This window comes from Buteo buteo, chromosome 9 (genome assembly GCF_964188355.1).
Source record: "Buteo buteo chromosome 9, bButBut1.hap1.1, whole genome shotgun sequence".
Taxonomy (NCBI): Eukaryota; Metazoa; Chordata; class Aves; order Accipitriformes; family Accipitridae; genus Buteo; species Buteo buteo.
This window is the reverse complement of record NC_134179.1, coordinates 41,388,332-41,411,443: the sequence shown is the minus strand read 5'-3', so window position 1 is coordinate 41,411,443 and position 23,112 is coordinate 41,388,332. Positions and strand designations below refer to the sequence as shown.

Sequence of the window (23,112 nt, the reverse complement as noted above, 5' to 3'; positions counted from 1 at the left end):
GAAATGTCACCCTGAGCAGGTAGAGGCTTCTGCCCTGGCAGGGTGCTGGCACCCACTGCAGCCCTCCCTGGCCAAGCCTCCCTGCTTATGGACCGGGAAAGGTGAATTCTGGGGTGATGATGCACAAAAGCCTTTTTTCTCCCCCTTTAGCCCACTAAATCCAGATGTTTTGCAGCACTGTAAATGCCACTTGGCTGAACTCCCCAGCAGGGCAGGGTGCAGGCAACCTTTCTGCCAATAACTGCCATCACCAGCTGCCTTCACTTTTTATCCTTCTTTTCCTTTTTTTTCCAGGTTCTTTCAAAAAATCCTGCCACGAGGATGGAGCAAGAACAAGTACAACGTTAGAGAGCAGGTAAGGACGAGGAGCACATGCCAGGTCTGCCCCTCTTCCTGCTACCTGCACCACTGGCTGTTTTTTACCTTCCCCAAAACCTTCCCTTCCCTGGCATTTTCCAGGGCTCACATGTATTGGATCTTGGCAAAACCAAACCGCAGTGGCTTAGAGACCTGTACCGGCCTCTCGATTCCCAGCATAAAAAATCCATGGCTGAGCTGTACGATGAAGAGACCTCAGATGAGGAGGATATTTTCGACAAGTTCGAGCTAAAGTAAGTGGGATGGTGACGATGCCTGTGCTTATTTTTCAGCTCTTGTTCTGATATAGGAACTGCTGAGGCTTTCCTTGGCTGCCATTTCCTTAGCTGCTGTTTCCTTGGATGCTGTTTCCTTGGCTGTTATTTCCTTGGCTATTGTTTTTTTGCTGCTATTTCCTTTCTGTCATTTCAGCTGGATGCCCACAGCACCCCAGAAAAGCTGCAACTGTGGGAAAATGCAATTACCCAGAGACCTGATGCCTCTGCCTTGTAGCTCCAGTGCACCCCAAGAGCTGGAGCAACGGTCCCTCTCCACGCCCACGGGTGCCTACGTGCTCAGGATACCCCAAATCTCATCCCAGCGGGATGGGAACAAGAGGGCTCCGAGGGACGGGGAGCCCTGATAGGGCTCTGGCAGCAGCGGGCCAGGCTGGGCGCAGCACTGAGTGCCAAGCGCTGGAGCCGTGCAGCCTCCCTCTGCACATGGGACGCGCTGCCTCCGGGAATCCCCGCGGGGGAACGCGCGGGCTGGGGGTTGCTCTTCTCCGCGGGAAGCGGGCGAGGGGCTACCAAGAGCGTCGGGGTGCCGCTGCGCACCCCAAGGCTTGGATAGAGTTGTCGCGATCGTTCGACGGCGGGCGAGGCCTTCTGAAATTGCCATTAAAACTTGCAGGTTTTTCAACCCAGAGCGTCCTGCGAGCGGACGGAAGCGTGCACGTGTGTGTCGGGGCACACGTGCGCGTGTCCACGCGCGTGTTAAGGCACCGACCCCCGCCGAGCTGCCGGCTGGCTGCCCATCCCCCGCACCCGCCTGTGAGGGCGTCTGCTCGCACACGCGTGTGCCGGCCTGCGAGTAGGCGGCTGTAGTACCCGGGGTCTGTCTGCTTGCGCATATCTGCCCCACGCGTGTGCATACGTGCGCCCGCTTGCGCGCGTGTCTGTGCGTGTGTGGGTGGGTGCCTGCCGTGGGCGTGCTTGTAGGTCTGCTTGGGGGGGGGGGGGGGGGGGGTGCGCGCGGGCACGCGCGGGTGTGCACGGGCGCGCGCGCGTGGGTGTGCAGGCGCGTCCGTCTGCGTGTGCGTCCCCGCGTGCGCCCGCCAGCGCGGGGCGTGCCCGCGCCTGCAGCCCCGCCCCTTTTTGCCTGAGGTGGGCGTGGCCCGTCGCTCCTCGGCCCCGCCTCGCTTGCGCGCCGGCGTCAGGAGGGGGCGGGGCGTGCGCGCTCCCGGCGAGGCCGGCACTTCCGGGTTCCCCGGCCGGAGGCGCGGAGCCGGTGAGTGGGGGAGGGGGCGGGGGGGGGGAGGGGATGGGGGTGGAGGGTGGGGGGGGTTCGTGGGGTGCAGGGTGACTGGGGGCGGGGGGGGCGGGGCGATGAGGGGTGCAGACGGGGGGTGCAGGGTGGTGCAAGCAAGGGCTGCGTCCCCCATGGCTGCTGCCCCCTCCCCAGGCCTCGGCACCACCCCAGCACCCACCCGGGTGCCCCCCCCAGCTGTGACAGCCCCCCCCCCCCCCCCCCCCCGCAGGGCAGCCTGGCACCATGGCCCACCCATGCCAGACCCCCCCACAAGCCACCACAGACCTGTGCCGTGGCTCAGATGCTCCTTTCCGTGGGGTCCCCCTGGGGGGGGGGGGGGGGGTTGCTGGTGTCTGGTCCTCGATGCGCTCCCTCCAGCGCTGACACCCCAAACCTCTCGGCCTGGCTCATCCCCGTAGACCCCACGCTGGCCAGAGAGGCCGTACCCGTGCAGAGATCCCAGCAGGTGCAGGATCCTTACAGTTTTCTCTGGTTTATTGTGTGTTCTGTTCTCTATAAATGACGTTTTCTCACTTAGAACGAGCAGTTGCAAATGAGCTCTGGGTAGTTCTTGTGTCCAGCAGAAAATGTGGAGTTTAAAGAGCTGGTTTCTTGTTGCCTTACTTCCAGCGACCCCCGGTTCCCCCCCATCAAGGGATGCGAGCTGCCCACCGCGTCAGATGGCCACTGAATCAACCAGGAAGCTCCAACACTGGCAATCCAAAGCAACGCAAAAATCGGGAGTATAAATACAGGAACATTTTGCCTCAACACGCTGGGGGTTTCACAATCCGCTTCGCCCTTGCGCGGTGGCTCTGTCATCTGCGACGCTGGGGAAAATCAACCCCGGCTTTACCCGCAGCTCTGGCAAATTGCAGCCTGGAGCAGGAGTAGGCAACAAGCTAAAAGAAATTCTCATTTTTGAGAAACACAACCTTGCCATCAAGAGCAGTGGCTGCTTTGCCTCCCCTGGTTGCTCCTGGGGGTCCTGCTCGGTGCCACAGGGGGCAGAAGTTGGAGGGCTTCATCAGCGGCAACTCTTCTCCGTCCACCATCAGGTTTGTCAACTGCAAGGAGGACTTTCCCACAGGGAAGAGGGTGGTGTGTTGGTCCCCATCCCTTACGCGATGCCTGTGTTCCTGTAGTGGGAATCACGGCAGTGCTGAATAACGTTGGGCTGGGCACAGAGAAGGAGCTGAAGTTGGACCGCAAGTGTCCTGCTGCTGCTGCGAGCTGGGGCTGGGCTCTAACCTTGCCCTAACCCTTGCTGAATTATTTCCGAGGGGTTTTATCCTCTAACAAGCCAATCCACTGGCCATGCCAGCTGGCTTTCCTTCTCCCGGGCTGCTTCTGCTTGGGGTCGGCTTGTCTTTTAAGTGTGGCTGGGTGTGCACGGGCTCTGGGTGGAAGGCAGAAGCTGTGTAGGAGGAGAGGGCTGTCCCGCCACCAGCCCTTGGACCCACCAGCCCATCAAAGCCCTCATTTCCCCGAGGCAGAGGGTGACTGGCACAGCACTCGTGCTTGGAAAATGACTGGCTCCGCGTCCAGGCCTTGAGTCACTGGTTCACGCCGTCGTTGTGAGCTGTTGTTTTCCGTTTGCAAAGCACGAGCGGTGACCTGCTGTTTATTTATAACTCGGAGAGCGTCGCTTGTTGGGATACCAAAGAGCCAAGCTCTGGGACAGGGTCTCTGCCTCTCCTGGCACAAGGCTTGATTTGAACAAGCCGTTCCCAAAGAATTTGGCTGTTTTGCAGCAGTTTGGTAAATAAACAACTCCGCTCTCGCACCAGCGACTCCCTTCCTCGGTAGGTTTAACCACGCCAGCTTGCTGGCTGTTTTTATTTCTCACTTGTTTTATTTTCTTTGTTTTACTCGAGCTGTTGTGATCTGCCTGCGTAGCCTCCGGGGTGGTGACTGCTGGGAAACGATGTGGCTTTTTTCTGCTGTAGATGTGCTTGTCTCTGCATTTGCACATACATCTGATGTCTTATCCATTCAAGATCACAAGGACCAGCCGTGGCTTTCCAGGATCCACCTGGAAGTGCTCCGGAGCCCTCTGGTTCCTTCTAGAGCCAGCTAGCCTAGTGCCAGGGCTGCCGGTCTTATTTCCCCGTGTTTCACTGAAGACTTGTGTTAGGTGAAATCCACCTCAGAGCTGGTTCGTTGCACTCGTTTTTCAGGAAAATGCTGTCCCAACAGAAGCAGTGCGTGTGGATTCGTGGTGCTGGAACAAACTGGTTGGACTGGTCATGATGGGAGTGGAGAGTCCCATGGTGAAGGCGGCGGGTGTTCTCCTTAGCGTCTCACCTCCTGCAGACGCTGGGAGAGGTGATGCCAGCAAAGGCGCCTGTGTTTTGGGGGAATACCACTCACTTTGTAGAATCTGGATGAGGTCTTTGCGAAAACACCGCTGTTACCCCCTCCCTTGCGACCACCTGGGGATACCGGGGTGGCCAACACCAAAAGCACAGATGGCGGGTGCAGTCCTGGAGCTGAAACACCCACGCTGCCTCTCTGGGCATGAGAAATGCCACCCTGTGCCCACAGCTTGCTCCTCCCACCCCCAGCTCTTGCACCTTGAATTTGTCTTGGGTGGGATGTGTCACTTGTTTGCAGGGTGTGTGCCGGAGGTGGTGGGGAAAGGGGCAGAGGCTGCCTGGCACCGAGGAGCCTGAACTTCTCATATGGAGGGTGGAGATGGGGATGGCTCTCTGTGGTCCTCATCAACCACTGCTGTCACTTAGGTGTCCCCTCGCTCCCCCCAAAAACCCCCAGTAGTCCTTCGAGCCTGTGAGCCAGAGGTTAACGTTTCCGTAATCGCTGCACTCACCCATTTCTGTGTTGCAACCCAAAGAGAGGAAATCTTATGACAAGTCATGGCAAAAACAGTTTCCTTTTCTTTGAAGTTGTCTGTGAATTCTGGAGACACTAAGGATCGATCTGGGGTTTGTTCCCAAAGAGCTCTTGAGCAGCTGCTCTGAGCAGGACCAGCTGGTGCGGTACGTGCACAGGATGCTTTGGGTCTGGGATGCTGTGGATTCAGGCTGCTCTGGGTTTAGGCTGCACGAGATTTGGGCTGCTCCGGATTTGGGCCACCACTGCCTTCGGGACTAGCTGTGGCTCTGCAGAAGCTGGTCTGCAAACCATTTTTCTGCCCTGGTTTGACGGCTCGTGGTGCAGGGAGAGGGGCAGGTTGAGGTTGTCAGCTCTGCTTGGGGAAAGCTCTGGGGTTTTTGTGTTGGCTTGGAAATAAATTCTGAAGTATCAATGCTATACTAAGCCCATTGTCTGCTGTGGGCATACCTAAACCCTGCAGTCAACTGCTGGGCTCTCTCCTCTATTTAGATGGCAAGTGCTTCCAATTCAAGGGAATAAATCTCCAACCTTTCACATCCTTAGAAAGCTTTACTGTAGTAGCTGGGGCTGGAGCGGCTCTCAGACCCTTTTCAGCGCCAGGACGCACTGTGTTTGAGCAGGGATGCAGCCGTGTGATGGGCGTCTCGCTGACAGCCATGTGCTTTGCTCACAGAGCCTCCAGGCACAGCTTGGTTTCAGCAGACAGCTCTGAAGAACAGGGCAGGAGGCCAAAAGTCAGAAGTCAAAGGTCCGTTGTTGTCTGCAAACACCCTGCAGTTGCAGATGACCCCAGCGAGGCTGCCGCTGCCTGCTCAGCTCTGGTTTTGCCAGGCTTTCCTGTAGTGGGAGGGCACTGATTTTTCTCCCACCAAAACCAGACCTGCCATCTGCACCCCCAGGAGCGGGGAATCCTGGGTTTCACCTGCCTCTGAATGGAGCGACTGGAAACCTGATGGAGAACCTGCATCCTTCTTTCCCATCTTCCCCAACAGCTCTGTGCCAATGGGGCGACCGCCTAGACACCTCCAAGAGGGTCCATCCCAGCTGGGTCTGGCAGCAGCATCGCTCCTCTGGCGAGTACCAGAGAGATGAGCTGCTGTCACCTCTGCGCAGGGTCTGTTGGGGAGTGACACCCCTCTGTCTGCGTCACCTTAATGCCTTTCACATGGTTTTTGAGTGCCGTCGTTCAAGCTCACTTGCTAAATGGCTGTTTTGATGCCCTTGCTGGCACCTGGGTATTTCAGGTGATGTAGAAACAGAAGGGGAGCAGTCCCTGGCCCTGCATGCATTGCTGCTGGCTTGACCGGCCCGATGGCTCACCCAGGTTTAGGGCTGCCTCCGGGCAGCTGCAGGGGTTAATTACTCGCTCTCGGTCTCTTGGCCATGCTCTGTTTTGCCTGAAACTCTCCTCGTCCCCGGGAAGTGTGGCGTGTTTCAGTGTGGTCGTAGGTCGATCCCAGCTTGAATCCAGCAGCAGTCTGGCCATGAGTGCTTGCAAAATGCCTCAGTGCACGATCCATGCCTCTTGCGTGACGCCGGGTGCCCTTCACATGACAGGTGAGTTAGATGTAAACCAAATGGGTGCTCAGACATGCTCCTCCTCCTTGTCCCAAAGGTGACATGTGAAGGCAGCGCCCAGCGCGGGGAGCGGCAGCAGCTGAGATGCATTCGAGCCATGCCGATGACCCCAAGGAAGCCATACAGGTGAGCGAGACATCCTGAACCTCCCCAAATAGCTCTAGTTACTCCCCAGTGCAACTCCAGTTACCGGCGGGGACGTGGTAGGACTTGTCGGTGCTGCCAGCTGGGGTTGGGCTGGTTTATAGGGGTGAAGGGTGGCTCAAGCTTTCCAGCAGAGAGGATCCTTGATGGTTTGGCTCATGGGGGGGCAGGTTAAAGCAAATAGGGTGGCCATGAGTTAAATCACACCAGACTCTACCTTGGGCTTTGCCCCTCGTGGCAAGACCCAGCGTGGGGCAGGGGAAGGTGCTCAGCCCTGATACCTGAGTGAAGGAGTATTGCTGTTCTGTATATTTGGTGTTTCTTTACCCAGCTTTGGGAGTCTAAACACGTTTAATGAGCAAAGTTCAAACCCAGCGGTTCAAACTGGGTGTTTAATTCATCCCACAGCAGAATTAATTCATGCATGACAGATAAAATCATTTGCAGTCTTTAATCCTGTTAGCCCACAGTTGCTGCTTGCAGGCAGGTTGCTTGTGCTAGCAGATCTGTGAAGCAGCTGGAAAACAGCCCCCACTGCAAGGGGCGTCCCCGATATGAGCAGGGATAAGGTACACGTTCCTCCGGCTGTTTTCCTTGAACTACAGCTGCTGGAAGTCTTATTTAGATGCTGAAAAAAATACCCTGGGCTGGAAATTTAATATGAGTTTGTTCAGCCAACCCAGGCTCGAGTCAAAATCTGCCCTGCCCCAGTCACAGTGGCTGGTGCCGTTCAGCATTCGCCTTGAATGCTGCATGATTGATGCCGAAACATGAATTTGCAGTGTTTGCCAAATCCCTGCTGGGAAGTGCAACTTTCATTTTAAATAAGGTTGATTGAGACATCCGGGCTCAGCTGCATTAGAAAAAAAAAAAATCCCCTCCACTAGCATAAAATTGTTAAATTCACTGAACGTGCTTCTTTTCAACTGATGTGAGAAAGAGGGAAGCAAAGCTGCTGGAAGGTAAAATTCCCGTGTTCCCACTTCAAAGCCCACCAAGGCTCTCTGAAGGCAGCAGCTAAACCCCAGCTGTCCTTCCAAAAGCATCTTTTTTGGGGGAGACCATCCCCAGCAGCACCCGTGGGTTAATCAACACAGACGAGCTGCTGAGAGCGAGATCGATGACTTTGATTTCTGCTGGCAGGACTCATTAGCACGTCACATGCTGCTTGGGCTGTTCTGCACAAGTTCAAGTGGTATCGCAGCCCTTATTACGGGTTACCTGCTTTGAATTTCTCATTTCTCAATCGTGCTTATTTAATCCCTGTGTTTCCCCCAAGCAAGCGCCTGGAAAGAGCTGTTTTCTTTTTCTCCCCATCCTCTTAAGCAATTTGGTTTTTGCAGAGGAAGCACCGCACACTGTAAAGGCAACCCCAGCAACCCAGTGGGCTCTGAAACACCAACTAAAATTGCATAGATTACTCATTTTAAAAAAAAAAAAAAAGCCAGATGAACTGTGCTGCCAAGAGCATGAGTCCCCAGCTTGACTGGTTCAGCTATGGTGCTCCCTAACAGCCACTGCAAAGCATGTGGATGAAGTAGAAGTCATGTGGTGCTTTGCTCTGGATGAGCCTTGCACTTTTTGAGCCCTTTTATATGAAATCTTTCCTAATACTTATTTTTTTATAATGCAAGCATGTCCTTCCTGTCTTGCAGCTGATCAAGAAGCAACTGGTGAATGCCATCAAGGCATTGCAGAAGCAGTACGTGACCTCGGATGCCATTGTGACCAGTGACGATGGGAATGCAAACACCCTCTGCAGCGCCCTGGAAGCTGTCTTTGTGCACGGGCTGAAGGCAAAGCATATAAAGGCAGAGAGCGGAGGGAAAGGGAAGAAAACAGGAGGTCGGGGACCGCTTCCCCAGCCGGTCTTCTGGGGTCTGCTGAAGAGCATCACCCATCGGTGAGTGCCCGTCCCTGCCCAAAGGTGTTTGCACGCTCAGGTTTATCCCCTCTCTTTGGTGCAGAAGCCACAAAATTCAGGGAATGGTGAACAGGAGGGTGGCTCGATGGAAAGATATATCTCTACCCTGTCCTGTGTGCTCAATCCCTTCAGTCAGAGGGAGAGATGCTCTCTTGGGGTGTCTCAGGGGGCTGAGGCTGCCTGGGACTGCTGGGAGATACAGGTAGGAGAGCAAAGCCCCTGCGATGCCAAGCGATGTGGGGCTGGGCACCCAGCGCAGCCTCTCTCAGCGTGTGCAAGGGGTAAAGTGCCATTTAGGCATGAGCCGATGTCCCCAAACAGTTAAGGAATGAAATGCTGCTGCCAGTTTAGGGCACACTGCTTTCTTATTTATTTTTGGGTGCCAGGCTATATGTGGGGACTCATCCCCAGTGGGACCCCAGTGATCACACTGACATACGATAGCAGCAGGTTATGGGATGCATGGTGCAGGGGTCTGGTCTCGCTTCTGGCCTGGATCTGCTGGGAATGGTTGGCCTCCATTTCCCCATGTCTCAATCAACCTTTGAGGAGGTCTCGCCTGGGTAACTATCGTTATTTGCTGGGGTTTTTCTGAGCCACTCCCTAAGCAGAGTCCTCCCACAGTAAATAACAGCCCACACGCAAATAGTTTTGAAAGCCTCATTCAACTCCATCACCGACTCTTAAATTATGAAAGAGCTGATGAAAATAACTCTTTCACATGCTACAGGAGATATTTTTGTGTCCTTTGAAGGTTTTTTCTTCTTTTTTGAGAGACAGATTAAAAAAAATCTTGCAAAACTTTTGCTGGTTTTTGTAGCGTTTGCAGCGCCGACATGAGCTGGGACCAGGGAGGATTAGGGAGCGTGGTGTCGCTGTTGGATTTTAGGGGAGAACAGTTGAAGTCAGGAGGCTGAGATTGCTTGAGGAGCTCAACCTGACCCGCTCTTTTTTTTTTGGGCCGCCGCAGCTGTTTTCACTGTGTTTTGGCTGATTTTAAATTTGAAGCTAGGATTTAGACACACAGTTGTCACCAAGGAGTATCCAGCCAGAGCAAGACCCACAAATGTGCAGGGACAGTGGGAATTTCCCCCTCTGCATCCTTGGTCCAGGGTGAGTGATGTGTGGGAGATGCCTCCAGCCAGAGAGAGGAGGAGCACCCAGAGGCACCCCAGGGATGCTTGGGGTTGTTACCAATATGTTTAGCTTTGGGGCATTCGGGAACTCTTTTTTTCTCCATGGGAAACCATGTTTTCCATGAAGGAAAGAAATTTTCCACAGCCTTTTTTGTCCCAACTCCTAAACTTCCCATAGCAGAGCACGTTGGGCAGTTCGTGATGGAGGATCTTCCCCTCCAGCACCCCATGATGGACCGAAAACAGAGCCGCTCACATCCTTTTCTGTTTATTCTCTCCCTTTCCTCAGAAATATTGTCTTGGAACTGGAACAACTCATCTTTATCAATACAGACGTCGGCCGCTGCCGAGCCTGGCTGAGGCTGGCTTTGAATGATGGCCTCATGGAGTGTTATTTGAAGCTGCTGCTGCGGGAGAAGTCCCGGCTGCCCGAATACTACCAAGCAACCGCTCTGCTCTTAGATGCTGAAGAGTGCGAGTTTCTCCTTTGCTATTTGCAGGGCTTATCATCCTTAACCTTTGAGCTCTCCTATAAATCAGCAGTTTTGAATGAGTGGACTATCACACCTTTGTCCCTGTCGGGTCTGTGCCCTGTTTCGGAGCTGCTGGAGCCCCTCACGTCCTCAACATCCGAACCCCACAGAAAAGCATCACTGGGTTCGATCTCCCAGTCATCAGGGTCGGACGAGATCGAGATTCAACCCTCCGTCCTACCCATCAGCAAAGCCAGCAGCAAAATCAAACTCACGTCGTCCACGTTGAGCCTTAACACCACAAGCTCATCCCAGCTCTCCTCCAGCCTGGGCTCCGACAGCATCCTCCCGGCTCACTGTGCCCGCAGTCCCGAGCGGAGTGAGGAGCCGCTCTCCTGCGACTCCGACCTGGGGACGGCCACTGCTGAGGACCTGGACAGGTCGCTGCAAGAGTGAGTCTTTTTCCAGATCTCCTCTTCAAAGGGATTTTCAACCCTCTCCTGGGTTCTCATTTATTTACTCTCTATAAGCAGGAAGGCTTTATCCTCTGTTTTTCTTTAACAAGCTGTTTTTTTCCTCCTGGAAAGAGCCTGAAATGTAAAAAGAAACACTCAGCATGGCTTGCTGGGACCCTGCTGCCATGGCAAATGAGCTCCTAGCCACTGAAGTGTGTGTCTGTCCTCTTTACCAGGGCAGAAACATCAGAAAAATGCTGCTCCCTGGTTTCAGGAACGTCACGTCTCCCTGGCGTATGCTGGGAGATGCTTCAGGGCTCTGTGAGGGGGGAAAGAAATTACTTTGGTCGCAGGAAAGGGTTATAATTTGCAGTTTCAGCAGCTAATTTAGAGGAGGGAGGTTGTTAGTTTGTCATCCTCGTGATTTATTTCTGCCAAAGACCCAGCACAAAGATTTCCAGCGGGTTATATAAGCTCTGAGTAATCAGTAAATATTTTCCCTGCCACCTTCAAAGGCTCTGAAGGAGCCTAGCTTCAGGGTGCTGGTTGGCGAAGGCACCCACTTCTCGATAAGGGTCTTCAAGAGGGTTTAGAGCTGCAGTCTGTTCTTCCCCATCGGTAATAGCATCATTACCTGCTTCGAGGATTTTGCATCTTATGATGATCCTGGAAGAACCTGCCTTGATGGGATTAAACTCGTGATGGAAAGACGTCGTTTTGAATTTTAATCTTCGGATGGTTTAACTCGATCTAGCTGGTGGCGAAGCAGGGGCATGGGAACAGCATCTCGTCTGGCCAGGCTCCACTAATAATTGCTTGTTAACGGTTATGAAAACATTTGAAATTTGGCACACAGTCCATGGCTGGATATGTGTCCGGGAGCTGTACATGGGGCTGGGGCTGTGGGGAGCACCCAGCACTCTCCCTGCATGAGGAGATGTCCATCAGAAGCAAATTAAACCCCATTCATCTGCATAGTTAGGAAGTGCATCCTTTGTAGGCATGGTCCTTGCCTGCAGTGGGACTGACTGCAGCTCTGTAGGGCACAAATCACATGTTTTTCTGTTAGCATGATTGGTGCCACGGGGTTTTTTTGCAGCTGTACAGTGCTGCCAGCCTGCAGGTGACAAGCAGTGATACTGAGGTCTTTTTTTAGGTAGTTATAATTAGCAATAACTGTTTTTTTCATAGGTTTTGGTTAACGTGGCTACATTCAAACTGGTCACTTTTCTGTTTCAAGGGTGTTGTCCGAGTTCAGCAAAGCCAAGCCAAGCCTGGAAGCCCCAGAGGGACAGCCGGCCCCAAGCGTGCTAGGTTGCTCCCCGCAGCAGCCCGCCTGTCCCCTAGACACATCGCCCGTCCCCCCAGCACCATCCCACAGAGCTCACCAGCAACCACCTCCCAACGCTGACAGTCCAGGCTCTGCTCAGACGGGCGACGTGGTGACTGCCAGCGTTGGGGATGGAGATGCAGCACCACAAGCCAGCAGCACGGCCAGCGTTTCGGCCACGCGGCATGGCGGTCCAAGCAGAGGAGAGACAGGCAGAAGTGGCACAGTCGGTGTCAGCGAGACAAGCCAAGTAGTCCGCAGCCCAACAGCTGAATACCTCCTTTCTCCACTGCTGGGTTGTCCGGTAGGTGTTACAGCTTGCTTGCTATCCATCTCCTTACTTTTTATGCTTCCTGACCAGCAGATCTAATGGAAAAGGAAAATAAAACTGCTAACAGCTTCTGAGTAGCCACCAGTTTCTCCAAACTCTCACCTTCTGTGCTGCTTCCACTCTTCTGACAGTGAGTTGGGTGTAAGTGATGCTCCCTGCTCCATGAGCATCTTCCCGGACCCTGTGGAGCTGTGTCCATGCAGCTGCCCTGGGAGAAATTGGGTCAAAGTTGGTACTTCCTGGTAAAAGAGGCACCAAAGCTTTTGAAACCCTGCCTGGCCTGCCAGTCATCCCTCACCAAGAGCGGCTGCAAGAGGAAGTTTTTGGTTTTGTTAACGATATCTGGAGGGTGATGAGCTCTTGCACAAATCTGGCCATAGGCTGTGTGTGCAAGCCAATAAAACAGCCTGAGAGTCGAGTTTCTCATAGGGACTTTTCTTCATTTATGGTCCACTTAAGAGCAGGGAAAAGGGTTGACTGGATGGGAAACAAATTACAGTGGAAAAATATTCACACAGCACATCTGTTCTCAGAGCAGGATGGCATCCCTGGTGCTTAGGCTAGCTTAAGCAGCGGCGGATTTCCCCTGCTGCCGCCAAGGAGTTGATGCACTTGCTTTTGCTTTTAGGAAACTCTTTGAACAGCCTTGTCCTCTGTCTAATTTGTTACTGACTTTTCCATCCTGGTTCCCATTGTTTCCATCCTGATTCCCATCGTTTCCATCCTGGTGAGGTTAGGATATACTTCATAGCCCCCCCAAACGGTTTCTCTTTTTGGTCTCTGCTCCTTTCAGCTCCCTCCCAGTTATCCCATTTCCGCTGCTTCCTCATGGCGTTGGGCCAGTTTGACTTAATCTATGTATAACATACGGTGTCAACAGGAAATTCCCCCCTGCTTTCACATGACTCACAGAGCAACCTGCGTTCCTGGTCCTGGAGTAAGCCAAGCCTGCTTGTACATTGGGAACTATGCCGCAAGCCACCCATGATCCTTGCTGCAGGGTGGTGACAGCTCTTCTGCAGTCGTTTACTTTGTTACTCAGAATCAAAGGCTCTTGGAAAGCAGGGTAGGGTAATTGAGAGGTCATTCCTGGTGGGATGCAGCCCTGGAAGGGATGCTCTGGGTCTAGGGAAGCTGCTCCCTTTTGCCAAGGCACTGAGCTGGGTCATGTTTTGCTCCTGGTATTTGTTCGGGGACCTTGTCCCAGCACCTCGTTCCGTTCTTGTAGCCAGAAAAACTCCTAGAGAAGTTAACAGCCATGATTTCTTTCAGCTTAATGAGTTTTATTCTGCTTGTGCATCTCATCCCCTCCTGACGTATGGAAACAAAGGTCTTCTCTGCCTTGCTTTTTGCCTGTACTGGTCAGGCCTGGTGTTTGTAGCATCTGCTTTTAAGCTGTAGGTCTCTGTTATATCCTAGACATCTTCTCTGTACCTCTCCCCATCTCTGTTCTTCCTGGAACAGGGATGGTACCGGTACTCCAGGCGAGCTTGTACCCTTCCATCACAGGGCTGGTTTTTCACCTTCTATCAGAAATACTTCATGGACCAAATATCTCGTGTGTGGTTACTGCAGGGAATGTGCTCTCCCTCTGAGCCCCTCAATGATTTTAAGGGGAGAGAACGGATCAGTTTTGGACTTTATAATCCCACCAGTATATAATCCCAATATTTGCCAGCTGCCAACAGAGTCTTGCGGAGTGTCCCCTGATCAGAGGGAGCTGGGAAGCCATCCGTGTGGGAATGGTGTGCATCACTGCATGGGATTCAGTCTGAGTGGGAACAGCCCCCGTGGAGGGGTCATTGTGGGTGTGCATGTTTGAGGGGCACAGGATGTTTGATAGGTTCAATAATTTTTTTTTATTTTATTTTTTATTAACAGAAAAGAAAGAGCTGGATCTCAGAAGATGATTTCTACAGACCTTCTCCGGGAGAGAGCAGCGAAAGCACAGCCAACACCAATGGCTTTGGGCCAGAGGGGGCTGGCGAGGGTCTAGCCCCAGGGCTCATTAGCGCTCTTGACTTGGAAAGGCTGTCAGTGCCATCCTTGGAGAGCGGGAAACCCAAAATGTCACCCGAACGGGAACAAAAGGGCTTCAGCGTTGTGCATCGCAGGCAAATGGGTACATGCTGCCCTCCCCTCTCCTGCTTTCATGGAGCACTGGGCAGTGCTCGGGGTCTGGGGGGGTGTTTCAGGAGGGTGGGCTGTTTGGGAAGCAGCCATTTGCCGTAGCTGAGCTGATGGCAGCACTAAAAGCTCCAGAAGGCAGTGGAGCAGCTTCCCTTGGCATTGCTGAGCCTACGATGGCTCTGGTGGGAAGCATTTTAGGAGGAGAGGAGGTACTCTGGGTGCCTCTGTCCCCGTATCTCTGTCCACCCTGTGGGACACGTTTCCTTTATGTGGTCCCACTTGTTCTCAGCCTCAAAACCGAAATGCAGGTGGTGGACAGATGATGGGGACCAAGGTCCTGTAAACTTGTGCCCCATCCCACTGTCCACCGGGACCGGCTCTCAAAGCTGTGATGCCTCTGGTTGCTCGCTGTGAGCAGTCCATTGGCTTTTCCCTCTCCACTGGCTTCCCCTTCTTTGGTTAAACTGAGACATCTGCTTTTGCCGCAGGTCTTTCCAACCCTTTCCGAGGGCTCCTGAAGCTGGGCAGTCTGGAGCGGAGAGGAGCCATGGGGATATGGAAGGAGTTTTCCTGCGAGCTGTCACCACTGGAGCTCCGGCTCTTCTTGGACCACGAGGACCGCATCTGTGTTGAGAGCTATTCCCTGCTGCGGTGCGAGTCGCTGGCGCTGACGCACTCGGACGGCCGTTTTGAGCTGGTTTTCCTGGGGAAAAAACTCTACCTACGAGCTCCTTCTCGAGATGAGGCCGAGGACTGGTTGGACAGGATCCGCGAGGCGCTGCAGAAGTGCCGGCCTCAGCTGGAGGAGGAGGAGTGGGAGACACTGGAGTATCCAGAAGACGGTGGTGAAGGCCAGCCTATCCAGAGTGACTCCACTGCTCTTCTCCAGTACAGTGACGTGCCTGGGAACAGCTTTGACTGGACTCCAGCTCACGAACCAGAGCTGGATGCAATAAAAGAGGCTGTTCTGTACGTGGACATGGACAAAACCTGGGTCCCTTTTATTTTTTCCCTGTCTCTAGAGACTTTAAAGTGCTTTAAAGTCAGGAACAACGACAAAATTTTAAGCAACAGTTACGGTATAGAGACCATCCAGGACATCCTTCCAGACACGAGCCTCGGGGGACCCGCGTTCTTCAAAGTGATTACCTCCAAAGCTGTCCTGAAGCTGCAGGCTGAGAACGCAGAAGAAGCGGCCTCGTGGAGGGAGTTGGTCCGAGGGGTGCTCATGTCCTACCTGGAGAGCGCGGAGGAGGCACTGACTCTGGGTGGCAGCTTGGACGGGCACTCCCAGGTCATCCTGAAGAACATCGTGAAGGAAAACGGCTTCTTGTTGCAATACCTGGTGGCCATCCCCATGGAGAAGGGTCTGGACTCGCAGAGCTTCATCTGTGCAGGTATACGTTGGCTTGTCCAAAACCAAGAAACCCAGCTCTGTCTTGGAGGATGATGTTGTGTTAATGAGGTGACATCAAATTAGAGATGCCCTGAGTCCTGCCAACCCGTTGCAGGCCAGCTGCTGGTTTCCCCATCCAAACCCCATGTAGTACCAAAGCCCCTCGGTGGGGTTTCACGTCCCCAGTCAGTGGCACCTTTGGTGGTCTGTGTGCACAGGGTGAGTCCCCCCATGCCGAATCCCCATTCCACCTCAGGACAGGTCCAACTGGGCTGCTACTGGGCTCCTGTTTAAGACGCTTATGCTATAGACAGTGGGGGTCTTGCCTTGAAGGCAACCTTAGATGGACCAAGAGGCCCAGGACTCTCTTCCTGGGCATTTTGTGGCCCCAACCTACCGGGAAAGTGCAATCAAGAGCAAATGCTGTTTTTCCAGTAACGCAGCACAGGAGCGAATATTGTGATGGGTGTGACAAGCTGATTTTGCAAAACATTCATTTAACCTTCTACTAATGCCTCTCGGCATGTGGGGCAATGCTGGTTTAATAGGATAACACTCACTGACCTCCATGGGAGGTATAATTTGTTCTTTACCTTGGTAAGTTAATTAAACTTCAGATTTCTCTCCTGCTTCAGTTGTATTTCTTGTACCCTCCAGCAGGGTTTTTTTTCCTTTTAATCTCTCTTCTTTTTTTTTTTTTATATGTATTTTCCATTCTATTTGGTCTCTACCTTCCCCTCCAGGCTCTGTCCTGCATCTTCCACCTCACAACAGATGGAAGCAGCAAGCCAAAAAGACAAATTCCCATTTTTTATGTGTAGGTTTTCTTAGGGGGCTGCCTGCCCTGCATTCACTTCCCTCCCAGCCTGACACCCAAGCCTGGCACAGGAGGTGTCAGGGCATAATGAGTGATAAAAGCTTCTTTTTATTATTAATTCAAAGAGCAACACCTGACCTCCATGAATTTTTTTTGAGATGTGCTCCAGCTACCCCAAAGCATGAAGGATGGGGTGGTAAAGCCTTCCCCAAGGATAGCAGAGGTTCGCTTATGCTTGATGATGTATTTTAGAGAACTGAACCCATTAAAAATAGCATGAAGGGTTTTTCTGCCTTCCCGACACCAAATAAGATACACTTGCTTTTCAAGTTGCTATAAAAACCCTGCACATTTCCCCCAAGACCCGAGCTGGGTTCCTCCTGGGTTACCCACCACTATAATAAAAGCTTTTTTTTGGCTTAATCCATCCTGACCGCATCCCTTGCAGACGAGGTTTTGGTACCCTGCGGTGGCAGCACGAAAGAGAAAGACGGAGTGAAGGCAGAATGGGACAAAGTTACTGGTGGAGGTGATGGGGCAGGCAGGTGGGCTTTAGGTTCTTCCCTAAACCACTGGGGTGTTTCCAGAATTCACTTTTCCTAAAAAAAAAAAAAAAAAAAAAAGAAACAATTTAACCACTTGATGGATAAAAGTGGGTCATGGGATAGTGCAGACTTCTTTGAACCATCATGGTCTTAAATCACAGCTCCTCACCTGCAGGGAAGGGCTGGGGACCTCTCACCAAACATCCTACACATGCTTTAGCTGATCTCCAACCCTTCCAAAAACTTTCTTTCCCCATTTACCCCCTCCCAAAAGTTTCTCCCCCCATCCCGGTGGCGATGGGAACGGGATCTTGGGGCAGCACAGGTAGGTCCCCTCTCATCGCCTCCTCTCTGCTCCCTGCAGGCTGCTCCAGGCAGATCGGCTTCTCCTTCGCGAAGCCCAAGCTCTGCGCTTTCTCTGGTCTCTACTATTGCGACAGCTGCCACCGGGATGATGAGACGGTGATTCCCTCGCGCCTCATCCACAACTGGGATCTGACTAAACGAGGAGTAAGTCCAGGCTCGGTTGGTGCAGGGAGCAGGAAAATGCTCCTGCATCTGCCTATGCTTCCTGAAGGTCCATCTGAATGTTTCCACCATCAGCAGAGGTGGAGATGTCCACACTATACCTCCCTCCAAGCCTCCTGGGCTGCTCCTCAGTGCATGCCTGCCTCTTGCCTCTCTCTGCCCCAGGTTTGCCGGCAGGCTTTGAAATTCCTCACCCAGATCCGTAACCAGCCACTGATTGACCTGAAACTGGTCAATGAGAGCCTCTACGACCATGTGGAGAGGATGGGACGGATCCGCCGGAGCAGGGAACAGCTGAAGCTGCTGGGAGATTATCTCATCATGTGCCGCAGCGGGGCCCTGAAGGAGCTGAGCAAGCGGTGAGGTCCCTCTGTGGGTGACGTTACCCCTGCATCCCCCTCTTTGCACCCCAACGGTCTCCTGGTCCTCCTCATCGCTCACTGTTGGAGTGGGGAGCGATGCTGCCGAGGCATGGGCTGGTTTTTAGCTCCATGTCCTCTGCTATAAGGAGTTTACCCATCTGTTGGCTGGGTCGACACATTGAGATGTGACTCAGGAAACACCTTCCTGACTGATGAGCTTCTGGCTGGACAGGAAACACCTGGGAAAATAGATGAGAGATTTATTTTCTTTTTCCCCGCTTTGAAATGCTTTCACACGATTTCCAATGGCAGGATTTGGGATGTGTGGCACAATGCGAAAATCAGTCTGCAGTGATTTTCTTCAAGAGTCTGCATCATCCAAGCTCCCCCTTGCTCCAAAGCCATTGAAGATGTGGTGGAAACCATCTACCATCTTCTTCTCTGTGCTTCTTTGCAGGCTTGATCATAGGCACTACCTCTTGGAGTGTTCCCACAAATACAGTGTCGCTGATCTGAGGCAGGTGAGAGTTTTTTGCGTGGTCATAGGGGTTTTGGTGGTGAAAGCATCCCAGTTTCTGTCGAGCACAGCACTTCATCATCATCAGTAGAAGGTTTCAAATAGCTTTTGCCTTGCTCTTATGCATCATATGCACTCTGCAAGCTTGCACATCAGCTTAAAGGCAAGTAATTGTTTTTATTTTAATTTGCCAAAATTGGCACAATCCTGTATCTTCCGAGAACTACGGAGATCACACAAGATAAACTGCTTCACCTCTATTTAAGCCAGCATTGCTGCTAGTGCATCTCCATGCAAACTTGTATCTATTGCAAGTAATGGAGGTGATGGGTAGTTGGATTTCACTTTGACTCCAAAGCCAGGAGCCCCATCCTGGCAGGTTGTGGGTGCTGCTGTGAGCTCTCTGGCGTCCTGTTGTGACCCAGGCACGCGTGGTTTTGGGTTGTTTTTGGAGGACAGCCTTGTCTTCACGTAGCAGCTCAAAGAATGGGTGTACAATGTGGATTTGCACAGTGCAAACAGGGTGGGAGACAGGTTCCGTGCCTGCCTGACCTATCTCTGCCCCTCAGATAGCCGACGGCGTCTTTGAGACCTTCCTGCAGTCTCTGCTCCAGTTTGCTTCCCATCACGTCTACAACTGCGACCTGTGCACCCAGCGCGGCTTCATCTGCCAGATCTGCAATAGCAGCGACATCATTTTTCCGTTCGAATTTGACACTACCACCAGGTGAGTGACGTCTCTGTCACGTCCCACTGCTGCGAGGTCACCCAAGCTTTTGGCCTGGCTTTTCCCAGGAGCCTGGACCATCCCCTGGGTCCCTCTCGGGGGCTCTCCGCTTTCTAGGCACGTAGCCCTGGGGTGGCCTGGTAATAGCTCTGAGCTGGTTGTGCATCCTTATGGTACCCATCAGCCCCAAGATGATCCGAACCAAAACTGGGCTGTTTGGGGCAGGAGAGGACCATCCTCACAGAGCTGAGATGTCACCAGCGAGGTGGCTTGGCAAATTGAACATGCAGAGCCAGCCAGCACCTTGCTGTCAGCCTGCAAAAGCCTCGCTGGTTGCTGGGTCCCGGGGCAACAGAGGCTGGGGGAGGAGGAGGATGATGAAGATGCTGTGTGCCCCTGCCTCGCTCATCTAGCCAACACATCTCCCATTCAAATTCAGTCTGGCCCCTTCCAGGGGTTGCAGGAGGGAAGGAAGAGCAGCAGTGGGACTGTTCATACACCCCTCTACAACCAAGGAGGGGGAGGAAGGACACACGGACACAGATTTGGAGATAAATAGTGGGCAGCCCTGTGGGATGTGCTGGGGAGAGGCTGGGGATGTTCCCAGCAGGACAGGAGGGACACTGGCTTTCATCTGGGTTTTTTCTCCTGCCTGCAGAACTCGCATCCTTTGCAGACAGGGTCCTTGCCTGCAGTGGGGTCGACTGCTGCACAGGGTTCAGCAGCTGAGCAGATGTTGAAATCGGATGGGTGTGTTAGAAGGGGAGTGTTTATCCCTAGCATCAAGGTTTTCTAAAAAAATCAGTATCGAAACATTCCAGCCCAGGAGCGTGGTCCATCCATCGTAGGTGGAGAGAGATCTACATCTCAGTGGTTATTTGGCAATGAGTATAATCCTGGCAGAGAAGTTTAACAGGCTGATGGTCTGCATGATATCGCTTTGCCTGGCAGTCCCTAAAAGCGAGCAGCAACATCCAGAACCTGCAGAAAATGCCAACAAAACCAGGATCCTTGGGTACCCCGTGTGTTACGTGGTTGCAAATATTTCCAGGGTGGCTGAGCTGGATTGCTCACTCACCTTCCTTGCCACAGGGGCAGCCATCATGCTTGTTATCGAGGACAACATCCCCAGGGGACGGATTTTCCCTAAAAAAAGAGCATACGGGCTCTGGAAAGAGCAAGTACACGGGGCTGAGCTCTGCTGGCAGCCAGCCGGAGGTCTCATGTCTTGTAAAGCCGGGCTCTGAAGTTTGTTGACCTCCTTTTTTTTTTTTTTCTTCCTGGCGGAGGAGGTTGTGCAGCAGGAAAGCAGCTCGACCAACATCCTCGCCAAGCTAAACCCAGCTTCCTGCCCCTCTGCCTGCCCTGGGGGACAGCCAGCTGCTGGGGTCACACCGTCACTCGCTGCAGGATGCGTCTGAAATGCCTCCTAACAATAAACCCAGCCGAGCACGGGACATTCTCCTTTTCACAGCAGCGGTGGCCGCTTCCTGCAGCCATTGCTCTGTCAGGTGGAGGCAGGAGATGCCGCCTTTTGGCTGCTGCTTGCTCAGAAACATGCAGGGTAAAAAAACAAGCCCCTGGTTTTGCAAGTCCCCCTGCGCTCAGGGAGGAGCTGCCACCGCTGCTAATCCCGAGAAGCCGCGTGAAAATATATTCCGCTGGGAAAATGCACAGCGCCAGGCAGCAACCCCCCATCCTGTCTATCCATGCATGAGCCTTTTCCATATCTTGAGTAACTCGGCGTTTGCGGCCGCCTGTCAGGAGCAGGAGTTGACCCAGGGTGCGATATGTCATGGTCCCTTGCCTGGCATGCTGCTGGGCGTTTCTCTGCTCCCCTCTCCACTCATCCTTTGGGAGATTAAGGTATTCAGTGGTATTCACACATCGATTGTGCACCAGGTATTTGCACTTGAGAGCATTTAAAAAACAATCTAGCTGACCCGCTGGCATGTGGATGGGCTGCATTTTGCTGCTACTGGCAAGGTGGGAGATCATGACCGGGAAAAAGTGAGCTCAGCCTTCGTAGCACGGACTTTTCTGTTGACTCAAGATAATTAGTGAACGCCCCTCGCAGAGCTGGGTGTCTCCTCCCTGCCTCCCCACGCAAGGTATCATTTGTGGCTGTTTACATTCCTGCTGTGGCGCTGAGCCAGAGCAGGGAGGTCCCAGGCGGGTGCTGGTGAGACCTCCCTGGAGCTGGACGGCTCAAAGGCAACACCATCCCCGGCTGCCTGTCCCCTTCCTTGTGGCTCTGATGTCCCCAAGCAGCGTGTCTGCCATGTGCGGGTCCGGCAATCAGAGTTGGGGGTCTCCTGGCTGAACCCCAGCACAGCAAGCAGAGGCTCCGAGCTCTGGCACTGAGCTGCATCCTGTCCCCGCTGGTGTTGCAACCCCAGACGGGCTCTCGCCGCCCTGCACCATCACAGGGTTTGGCGTCTCAGCCTACTGCTCCGAAAGCAAGGTGCAAACCTCACTCAACATCTCCCTCTTTCATCTGCAAAAAAACGTCGGTGTGCTGGCAGCTGCTTACAACACTCTTTCCGGGCGAGCTGCTGCTTTTGCTTTCAGCTTGCTGGAGGTGGATCTTTTACTGGAGTAGTTACTGCTCCTGCTAGCAAGGTTCATCTTGAGCCAGAGCTGGCTCTCGCTGGGGTCAGGGCTCTTTGCTCAGCAAGTGCTCAGAGGAAACAGAGGCAAGGATGTGTCCCCAGGTCTGGTTTGGTGGGGAGAAGTTCAGTCTTTGCTCTAATGTTACCAACAGGGTGGGTTTTTGCTTTTTTTTCCCCCGCTTGGTTTCTCCTAGGTGCAGCGAATGCAAAACCGTCTTCCACCGGGACTGCCAAGCCAGCGCCAAGTCGTGCCCCCGCTGTGAGCGCCGGCAGAGGTACCAGCGACAACTGGAGGCGGAGGCCAGTATGGAGCTAAGCCTGTAGCATCTGTGGATCGACCTCGACGCTGCCTTTGGCTTCTCATCCAGCCGGACTAGTGCTGAGGGGATGGGGCTGGCGGGAGGTGCAAAGAAGAGACCCCCCCGCTCCTGCCCAGGAGTTGATGCTGTGCCTGGCCCTTCCCTGCGGACACGGAGCTGGTGGTGCTGGGTGATGTGGTGTGGGTGCTTCTGCCCCACGGAGGGACCCTCTGCCCACCCAAGGCTGGGCAAGGGGGGCTGGAAAGGTCTGTCCCCCCACTCACACTAACCCAGTGCTGCTCGGGGATGCTCCCAGTAGCCCTCCTGGTGCCAACTTGGTATGTCCCCTCCTGGTGGAAACCCAGCAGCTTTCCAGGGTGTAAATCAGGATTTCCAATCAAGGGTGTGGATAACTGACATTGATTAAAGCTCTAGTTTTTTAGGAAGTTCGATACTGAAAAACCAGTATTTTTTTACGTGGGGGTTTTGCACAAGCTGGCCTGCGCCAGGGAGGTGACGGCAGCCGCGCGGGAGGGGACAAAGTGACACTTGTGCCTTTAGGGACCTGCGCGTCCCCGGGGGACCACGGGTGCCAGCCGAGCATCTCCCGCTCGGAGAGCCCGTCCATCACCGTGGCCTCTGGGAAGAGAGGGGAGAGAAGAGCTGGGCTGCTCCTTTCAGCCTGCTGCTTTTAATCCTCGGAAGAAATTTTATTTTCCTTTCACGTGTCCCCATGCAAAAATAATAAAAGTTTATTTAATGACGAGCGAAGCTGTCTTTGGGTTTTGCTTCTCCACAGCGGGTGCCAAATCACGGGTGCCAACCCGACGCTGCATCTCTGTGGGAGGAAGGTTGGGGACAGCGATGCTACCTGTCCTCCATCTTCCCTGCCTATCCTCCATCCTCCTGGCCCATCCTCCGGGGTTTTGCAGGGTGGTTGGGGGACCCTTCCCCATTCTCCCTGCCCCATTTTCCTTCCCATCTGCTCCCCACTGGTGTTGGCATCTCCAGTTCTTTTCCCTACCATCCGGATCCCGGTGCCGGGAGGGTTTGGGGTGCACCCAC

At 53.5% G+C, this 23,112-nt stretch overlaps 1 protein-coding gene across 3 annotated transcripts; it reads left to right on the top strand.

Moving 5' to 3' along the window:
* The first annotated feature begins 551 nt into the window (after positions 1–551).
* On the top strand, positions 552–22,813 carry PLEKHM1 (pleckstrin homology and RUN domain containing M1). 3 transcript variants are annotated; one of them, XM_075036215.1, is made up of 12 exons: positions 552–611; positions 6,359–6,447; positions 8,121–8,368; positions 9,815–10,450; positions 11,694–12,087; positions 13,996–14,236; positions 14,733–15,641; positions 17,367–17,512; positions 17,696–17,889; positions 18,350–18,413; positions 18,979–19,136; positions 21,943–22,813. In XM_075036215.1, the coding sequence occupies exons 2-12, from the start codon at positions 6,406–6,408 to the stop codon at positions 22,070–22,072; spliced, it is 3,162 nt and encodes a 1,053-aa protein (XP_074892316.1). In that variant the 5' UTR covers positions 552–611; positions 6,359–6,405; the 3' UTR covers positions 22,073–22,813. The 3 variants fall into 3 exon arrangements, with proteins under 3 accessions (XP_074892316.1, XP_074892314.1, XP_074892315.1); XM_075036213.1 differs by lacking the exon at positions 552–611 and adding an exon at positions 2,714–2,945; XM_075036214.1 differs by lacking the exon at positions 552–611 and adding an exon at positions 2,975–3,692.
* Positions 22,814–23,112: the final 299 nt, after the last annotated feature.